The following is a 9,592-nucleotide window of genomic DNA, read 5'->3' as shown; positions in this document are numbered from 1 at the left end:
GTACCAGTCCTAAACAAACGCATGAAAGTAGTGGTGAATTTGTCACTTTTACATGACCTGTTTTGAAACCTTGTTTTTTTAAAAAAAATAAAAATAAAAAAATATATATATTCTTAATTTAAATATTTTGTAAACATACATACATGTTTGAGAATGCAACACTTCTTTTTAAGCGACAAAGCTCACCTCAATATTTGAAAAACAACCCCTCCACTATAGCATCCTACCCATCCAACCATCTGTGTTTGCAGACGTCAGACTCAGGGCACACCAGGATAGGTCGCATGTCCATCTTCACAGGACTATCATAGAGTATAGAGAAGGACAGTCACAAATTCAGTTTCCTCTTTACAGTATAATTAGATATTCTGGTGAATCTATATTTGTTGTCCCTAAATTATGGGAGTAAATATCCGCATTCCCATCCTGCACAGAAGTTCTACCATAATATGAATACGTGATTATTTATATCTATATACAAACTTCATATAACGCATGAATTCATACTGATGTATTTGAATCCGAAAATATTCTTTTGGTTTTGCTGCTGGTCGAGGGGAATAAGTTTACACCGGCGGAACCTTTTGTTTTGTTTGTGTTTCCTACGGACACTTTTAAAAGACGGACTCGGCAGAATTCACCGTGTTCATCGTTTTGGGTAAAAAAACAAAACATTATTACACATATAATCTTTAATCTTTATAACACTAAATATATGATGCTATTGATGAAATTTCTAGCTAGTTTTGTCCTTTTTACAGTGAGCACAGATGACTTTAGTGTACAGTAAGGGACATTTTGTGTCGGTGTATTTGATAAGCTGGAGCCGCTGGATGAACTGACATTTGACCTAGTTTATTTAATAAAAGTAGTATTATGTTAGAAATGTTAACCCTCTCGTTTAATTTGCCTTTGCGTGTTTCTGACTGTAGCTGAGTGTTGTTAAAAAAAACAAAAAAACAATCTGAATTTGTCCCCGTGTGTATTCTGTACTGGTTACATTTGTGTTTGTTTTATTTTATATGAAGCTAAACGATCCCAGCGTTCACTGGGAATCCCGAAATGCCAAAAAAGAAGACCGGCGCCCGAAAAAAGGCCGAAAGCCGCAAAGAGAGAGAGAAACAGAGTCGAGCTAACCGGGAACATGTGGATGTGGCCAAACACCCGTGCAACTCCAACATGGTGTGTCACCAACCCACCAGTAGCACCACAGCCATGCACACACGTCATGAGTTTAACTAACTGTATGTTGTTGTTTTTGTTCTGTAGGAGTGTGATAAGTGTCAGAGGTAAGCCAAACATACATTTATTCTTTACACATTGAACTGCTTATGATAAATTATAATTCGAGGTTTGTGCTAAAAATGGCTTCTATGTAATGAATCCTAACAGAAAACAGAAGAACAGAGCATTCTGTTACTTCTGCAGCTCAGTGCAGAAGCTGCCTGTCTGCGCTCAGTGTGGTGAGTAGAAACACGGGTCTCCATTCATTCATTTATCCTCCTTACTTAGATTAAATTATTACACCATCACTAGATGGGTTAGGTGTACAAATGGATAAACATTATTCCTGAGACACTGCTGGAAGGACCTTTAATATGTGTGACTCAAATCTTAATTGTTTGACGAAGCTAAAAGCTGCTGAAATCTTGGTAGAATTTAATTTTTTTAAAATTACTTTTTCTTTTACCTTTGTTTACCAGGAAGCAGGGATGGGGTTAATTACATTTTTTTTTAAATTACAATCATGTCTTCAATTATCCATGTTCAATTACGACTAAATCTTGATTACGGTGACGAGCATTTTTTCCAATTACAATTAAAATTACAATTATTATTTTTCTACTGAAAGTCAATTATAGTTACGTTCTCAATTACTAAAGTTCAAATTCAATTAATCACAATTACTGAGCCTTCAATAAATACGCCAATAAAACGTATCCTTCCACTTGTGTTAGCATAATTTATGATAACGGGTCAGTTTTGACCAATGTCTTCAATCAGATGTAAAATTCACTAACCCTGTTAAGCCATAGAACTTGCATTTTAATGAAATAGTTTTTTTTTTTTTAGATTTTCCATTACAAAGTCAATTATCTGAACTCAATTACAATTCAGTTATGATGACAACAGCAACAAATGTTTTTAATTACAGTTACAATTATAACTAGAACTGCAAGCAGTTATGAAAGGGGGCCAAGCCTTCCCGCGCGACTCGGCCCACAGGTTTCGCGGAGCCCGTGGAAGTACGTCACAAAGGATGACGGTCTTGTGGCGAGTGAAACGTGCCAAGTTTCACGCTGATTGGACAAAACCCCAAGGAGGATTTCGAAAAAGTAGGTTTTCCAGTTTTTGCGATTTTGCTCCGCGAGAAGTTCAGGCGGAAATGGGCGTGGCCTAGCCCAGGTGATTCAGTGCTAGTCAAGGAATCTGTGGATATGAAGGTTTTAAATTTGCAACAAACGGTGTGGGAGTTATTGGCCAAAACGCATTGACCTTTGTTATAGCGCCACCTGCTGGCGGACATATGTGAATTTTTGCGTCCAAGGTATGCGGGGTGGTCTGGACCGACCCCCCAAAGGGCATCGCCCTACCTTGCATGGTTTAGCCTGCAGCACCACTTTTACCGGGGAAACATAATAAATATAATAAAAATCCTTACGATTACAATAGGGTTCCTAGCACCGCTGGTCCTAGGAACCGCGTATGCTTACATACGCAGTTCCCTGGCCCCGCGGGCTTGGCCCCCTAATTACACCGTAATTGTAATTAATTATCAACTACGCAGTTACTGCCAGGAAGTCCCATAGAGATGAGAAATCTCCTTTTAAATGGAGACCTGCAAATGTAGTAAAATATGGAGTTCTACATTAAATAATTTCACTAATTCACCAATTACACCAATTACATTTACAATAAGGAGGACTTTGAATATTTATTGTAGCTTGAGAGCATGAAGTGTTTGCATGTTCCTACATGAGTGCATTGATTATGGTTTATTGGTCTCTAAAGTTGTACGGACTAAATTAGTGTGTGTGAGTGCTCTAATAGATTGGTTTGATTAGACAGGTTGTACCCTACATTACCATCATCTTTAAAATGCAGGTGAACAAACTGTAGACTAGATTTATCACTGAAACTTCCACTGGATAGGAAGCCTTAGTGTTTCCTGGTAAACACGGTGTGTGAATTGTGTCGGCTTTTTTGTAACTGCTGTAAGATGAGATCATCTTCAACTATTTCTATGGAAGTCAAGTGTGTCTTTGGGTGATCACCGATGCAAGGCATTAGCAAGATAAGTGTTGCTCCTGGACAGCCCGGCATGCACATTTTATTTTTATTTATTTATTTTTATTTCAAATAAGTGCATCTGCTCTAGATTTACAATCTGACTTAAAACCAGTTCCTCCTGCTGAACTCTGTGCAGCCATATATTTATATTTGAGTAGGAAATCACTTAAATCAGGGGTTCTCAACTGGTCTCACCCTGGGACCCACATTTTACCACGGTCATTAAATCGTGACCCAGTTTTTTTTTATTCAACCAACCACATTAATTTTTTCTAAAACAGCTGTTGAAAACACACATATATAATCTTTTTTTAAACATAAATCTATATATTTTCCTGTGTAACATGCATTTCACAGCATGACTGTCAAAAGAAAAGTTTCTTTCAAAATAAAAGACAAGTCCAACACGAGAGACATTAAGTATTAATTAATTTTTGACCAGCTGTTCGCGACCCACCCAGTACAGGTCCGCGACCCACCAGTTGAGAATCACTGACTCAAATAACATCATCATTAAATTCCTGCATGTCTGTAGTGTTTGTACTCACCGGTAAAGCAAATCTATATTTTGAAAATGATTACCAAATTAAAGACACTGTGATGGAGAATTATGTGAGTACATACCTTAAAAATTTTTATTTTTTTATTTATTTTTTTTTTAGGTAAAACAAAGTGCATGAAGTCATCAGATTGTGTCATCAAGCATCCTGGAATTCACAGCACTGGAATGGGCATGGTGGTGAGTTCCACGTCTCCAACACTGTTTGTGCTCATTGGCAAGTGAATATAATCTTAATATAAGCCGAATGTGGATGGTGTTTAAGATGGAAGACAATAAATGAGCTGGAGTAGTGTTACTATCGTCTCTGCCTCTGTAGGGATGTTCCTAATGCTTGTGAACTTCTCGTCTTTTCAACAAGGGGGCTGTATGTGACTTCTGTGAAGCCTGGGTGTGCCACGGGAGGAAATGTCTGAGCACTCACTCCTGTGTGTGTCCGCTGACTGATGCAGACTGCATCGAGTGCGAGCGCAGTGTCTGGGACCATGGTGAGAGATTGATTCAATTTCACCAGCTCACATAAGCATGACAGTGAAGACATTAAGTTGTTGTGACTATGTGAATAGGAGGGCGGATTTTTCGCTGCTCGTTCTGTCAGAACTTCCTGTGCGAGGATGATCAGTTTGAGCACCAGGCCAGCTGCCAAGTTCTTCAGGCAGAGACATTCAAATGTGAGTCATTCTCTGTCATTCAGAACATATTTGTGGTTAATGTGTAAACACATTACCTCTCCACAGAAGGGTTTTGGTGTGCAGTCTGGTAAACGTGATTGTTTATTACACCGTGGTTTGTGTTTCAGGTGTTTCCTGTAACAGACTGGGACAGCACTCCTGCCTGCGCTGTAAGGTGAGGGAACCTTTTTTCTTATCCTTTGCACAGAAACCTCCACGATCACATCCTCCTGCATGTTTATCCAATCACTGGGGACCGTTAAGATTTGTTTTTCTAAGGCTACGCCTTTTGAAGTAGGTTACACCCTAAGTTTTGTCAGGGAACAAATAGGAAAGCTGCCAATTGCTGAACTAGATGGTGTCCATTTTGTTTGATTTAAGCCTTTCTGACAACAGGAGTTATTCTTCCCAATTGTAGTGGTGTATTTTAAACCAGGTTCACAAAGCTTTCTGTAGCTTTAGGGTACTTTAAAGACATAAAACTAGACTAGATGGAATTACTTGCAACAGATCGTGTTATCCTTGAGTGAAGTAGAGTGGAATGTTCTTATGTTTAGGTTGTAGTAGTGGTTTTTTTTGCACTTAAAAATCATAATTTTGTTGTTATTGGATTTATTAATGATACTTTTCACAGTCTTTTTTATTATCAGTTTATTCATTTAAAAAAAAAAAAAAAAATTTTTTTAATTGTAGAACATTTTTATGTTTGGGGTTAAAATGAATGTAACAACCGTGGGGCGACTGTAGATCAGTGGTAGAGTGGGGCATTTAATAACCAAAGAGTCGGGGGTTTGAATCCCACTCGAGCTAAGTCACTGTTGTTGTGTCCCTGGGCCAAGTATGAATGTAGTGTGTTGGTGATGGTCAGAGGGACCGATGGCACACTATGGCTGCCTCGCTTCTGTCAGTCTGCCCCAGGGCAACTGTGGCTACAATAATAGCTTACCACCACTGTGTGTGGAGTGAAAGAATAATCCCTTAATTCTGTAAAGGACTTTGAGTGTCTATGAAAAAGTGCAACATAAAATCCAATGCATTATTATTATTATTATTATTATTATTATTATCATTATCATTATTATCATTATTATAACCTGTTGGTTATAATAATGGGTATATTTTTTCTCTGACTATTGTTCTCTGTTTGAGTAATGTCACTTGATCCAGACTTTTCTAATGTTCCAAACTACAAAATAAGTCATGCAAGTATGTGTGGTTGACAACGTATCGGATTAATATCGGTATCAGTCAGTACTCATGGCCGCAATATCGACATCATATGGAAAGTGATAAAGTAGCATCAGGATGATTGGTGTCTGTGGGTTGTCTGTTTGTCCAGTCACTGGTGGTTCTTGATATCAGTCACTTCCTCTATCTGACAATGGTGTGCTCCATGTAGGAGGTTTTCCCTCCATGTTTCGTGCTCCTCTACGACATTGTCCTTGTCTGGTGAGACTTTCACTGAGCAAGTTATCCTTTGGAGTAGGGCTGGGCGATATGCCTGAAACATGTTCTACGATATAAGTGTTTCATATCAGTCGATATCGGTAATTATTTATTTTTATTTTTTTACCTACTTTTGTTTACCTCTTTTTAAAGATTACGTTTCAAATAAAACAATGGAAATAAACTTAAAAACCTCAATTAAAAAATAAACAAATACAGACATTAAATAAATGCTTAATCAAACAAAATGTGCAACATATTTGATAAATTATCAGTGCACACCTGAGGTAGAACTAACATCTCTGACATGAAATGAACAGCAGGGTATGTATATAAATATTATGGGGGCAATTTTGGCATCTATTTCCTCATTTATAATAACATTTTCAAAAAAAAAAAAGAAAATAACTCCAATAGTGTTTTTACTGTTTAGTATAAACCACTGCTGCTGAATCTTGATTATTTTATATCTGATAATGTTACATAAAATTATAGTTGATAAATATCTCTTCCTATAACTAAACAAGATCAGACTTGATAATTTATTCATTCATTACTAAGAGCAGTACTAACAGGATATTCTGGTGTAATTATCACAATAGTTACATTACTGTGATGGGGCCAGCTTTGTCTGAACATGTGAAATATAATTAAATTAAATGAAATTGTGTTACACAATGTGTGACATGTTAGCTTTTATTCTTCCATACAAGTGTTAAATCTGACAATAAGTAAATCAGTGGCCATTTGTGGTTTGATGACAGTAAGCCGTGTATTTTTTACCTGGTCTGTCCGTGGTTAGCATGAGCTCTTAGCCCAGTCTGATGTGTCTGTGGGTTAGCTTAGCTTAGCATGCTATAGTGGAGTTTTCAGCATTCATCTTTCTCTCTGTCAATGTGTTTGCGGGAACCAAGCACCGGTATATCTGCGGTGAAACATGAAACTGCTAATGTACGCAGCTACTTTGGAGCAGTTCAAGCTGTTCATCTGCCTGCATCTCCCAGAATGCTTTGCGGTTCTGGGTCGCCGGTCGTTTCCGGGGTTTTTCTAACGGTTCAGTGAAATTATCGAACATTCTATCGCACATATTTTTCTATCGATTACACCTCTATTATGATATATTATACATTAGCGTTTTATCGCCCAGGCTTACTTTGGAGCATCTTCTTTATGTACTTCTGGAGTTTGGATGTTTCTCATCCTAGATAGTAGCTCTGGCTCTAGTCGTCCGCCTCCCTCTTTCCGCTCAGAAAAAGGTAAACAAAGAATCTGACCATTAGCATACGAAAAGAAACAACAGCTGGTAAATGAGTGAGAAGCTTTTTATGAGGCAGAAAATGAACTACGTTTTTTTTAACTTCACTAATTAATGCAGATTTTCATATTTTGAAAGTCTATCTTGAACTTGTTTCTGCTTTCCCAAGATAAGGGAAGTGATAACTTGGTTGTGGTTTTTTAACAGGCCTGTTACTGTGATGACCACGCCAAGAGTAAGGTCTTCAAACAGGAGAAAGGTAAAGCCCCACCGTGCCCAAAGTGTGGCCATGAGACACAGGAGACCAAAGACCTCAGCATGTCCAGTAAGTTTGTCCAAGTATCCAACCCTCAACTTCCTGTTTAGACAAAATTGTAATGTGAACACAGGAAATGACTTTTAAACTTTCATTGTACTTTTTATTTTGCATGAAAAATATAAAAAACATTTTATTTTTGCATTTTTCTAAACAAAAAAGATTTTAGCCCTCAATAAGTGGGTTATATTTTATCCTTTAAAGTTGTAATAATACAATTCATTGATGTGCAGTAAAAGCAAATGAAAATGCTAAATGTACTGTGCTACTTCACTCTTACAGTATCCTCACTAACTGTGCTTATTTAGATAGGAATTACAGTTATTTATGTATAATCATAATAATTATCCAGTATAAATATAATCAATGTAATCTACAGTATATTGACATTGTGTTCAAGGTGCTGAAAAACCACATAGACAATAATTTAGATAAATTAAGTTATTTATTTATACATCAGAATTTACAGAACCCCAAAACTCACCTTAACTAAAGTTTCATTCATCTGATTAATCAAGATCAATCGTCTCACTTTTCACAGCTCGCAGCTTGAAGTTTGGTCGCCAGGCTGGGGCGGATGACGACTATTACGACGATGGAGCGTCAGGCTACGACGCCTACTGGAAGAACGTAGCGTCAGGAGGAGGAGGAGACCCACAGGATGACTACGGTGAGGATGATGATGAAGACGAGTATGAGGAGGATGAAGAGGATGAAGAAGATGAGGACGACGATGGGGCTTCTGAGTCTCTTGCTGGTCTTAAACTGGACGAGACTGCTGCCTGATCCTATACAGAGACTGCAGACAACAGCAGTGGATTATTTTTTAACAAACTTCAAGAGTCTGTAAGATGGAACAAATATATAAATTCATTTTAAAAGCAGCACCTGATTTCTACTGTCATTAATAGGTCAAATGTCTAAAGTTAGTTTTTTTTCCCTTAAGATATCAGAAAAATAAATTTCATACCAAGATGTAATGTTACAGAGCAAGAGATAAGATTAAAGGTGCTGGAGGTTTGATTGGTTTGGAGTTCTTTTTGGTATTTTGGTCAACCTGAACATGTTCCGGTATATCACAGGGATAAACAATGAGTTAATGTTTCTATAACCCATGCAGTATGTAGTCAAGCTTTGTGCCTGGATGAGCAGGGATCACAAAATTAGATGTATTACATGGTGCAGTGCTAAATCACACTTACATTTATTTTGTTCACTTACTCTGTGTCAATTAGCATTTCTATCACCAAAGGAGTTTAAATGTAGGGTAGGGGGTTTTTGAAAGCTAGCGTGATTTTGAATGTAGCTTTCTGGATGGCTCCGCCTTTATCCTCCTCCCCCCTCCCCTCTGTGCTCTGTCCTTCACTCACGTACATAAAAAGGCTGCTGCTGCTGCTCATCTAAGCTCATTGTTTGTATTGTGTAGGAACTTTGTCATCACATTCAGCAGTAAGTAAACACTAAACTTTCTCATTATATATGTTATAAAACGTGACTAAAAACTTTGTTTTAAGTCCGTCACTGGTGACTCGCTTTGAGTGTGGGCTCCTGCACGTGAGGTGTTGAGATCACGCAGGAGACATGATTGGTTAAAAAAACAGTTTTTTTTCCATTGGTCAAAGTATTACAGCGGCTACAGATGACAGATTTTCTTCATTCCTTTTTCAGAGCCGATAAGATCTTAATTCCTATCAGGACATTGAAAATTTCAACCAAAAATTTAAAAAGTGTATCTGGAGAAAACTACCTCCCCTACCTTTAATGCATGTACATCATCTTTGTTGGGGGGAAAATGTCCAGCTTTGGGAGAGCAGCTAAGCTGTGTACATACTAAACCAGTGATGTCAAATGCGTTTTTGTTCAGGGGCCAAATATAGACCAATTTTCAAGTGGGCAGCAGATTTTAGGTGTGAAAAAAATAATTTTAACATAATTGTGCCCTTGTTTAATATCAGTCCCTTCTGGATCTTCACTTCAAACATTCTTGATTTAAAAAAATAATAATTTAAAGGAATTTTGTGAAAATTTTTGTGAAATTTGTGGAAAGATTTAAA

The 9,592-nt window shown here is 37.5% G+C and overlaps 1 protein-coding gene across 1 annotated transcript; it reads left to right on the top strand.

The window, feature by feature from the left end:
• The first annotated feature begins 605 nt into the window (after positions 1-605).
• On the top strand, positions 606-8,561 carry znf330 (zinc finger protein 330). The gene is made up of 10 exons (XM_028448546.1): positions 606-658; positions 1,029-1,182; positions 1,270-1,289; positions 1,393-1,463; positions 3,954-4,030; positions 4,212-4,338; positions 4,417-4,521; positions 4,650-4,696; positions 7,430-7,547; positions 8,080-8,561. The coding sequence occupies exons 2-10, from the start codon at positions 1,063-1,065 to the stop codon at positions 8,322-8,324; spliced, it is 930 nt and encodes a 309-aa protein (XP_028304347.1). The 5' UTR covers positions 606-658; positions 1,029-1,062; the 3' UTR covers positions 8,325-8,561.
• Positions 8,562-9,592: the final 1,031 nt, after the last annotated feature.

This window comes from Gouania willdenowi, chromosome 1 (genome assembly GCF_900634775.1).
Source record: "Gouania willdenowi chromosome 1, fGouWil2.1, whole genome shotgun sequence".
Lineage (NCBI taxonomy): Eukaryota > Metazoa > Chordata > Actinopteri > Blenniiformes > Gobiesocidae > Gouania > Gouania willdenowi.
Note: the sequence above shows the minus strand (reverse complement) of the source record. Positions and strands in the feature narration are given on the sequence as shown.

Coding starts and splice junctions, on each gene's coding strand:
- znf330 (XM_028448546.1), top strand. CDS start 1,063: ATGCCAAAAAAGAAGACCGGCGCCCGAAAAAAGGCCGAAAGCCGCAAA. Junction 4,031..4,211: donor GCACTGGAATGGGCATGGTG/GTGAGTTCCACG, acceptor CTTTTCAACAAG/GGGGCTGTATGTGACTTCTG. Junction 7,548..8,079: donor CAAAGACCTCAGCATGTCCA/GTAAGTTTGTCC, acceptor CACTTTTCACAG/CTCGCAGCTTGAAGTTTGGT.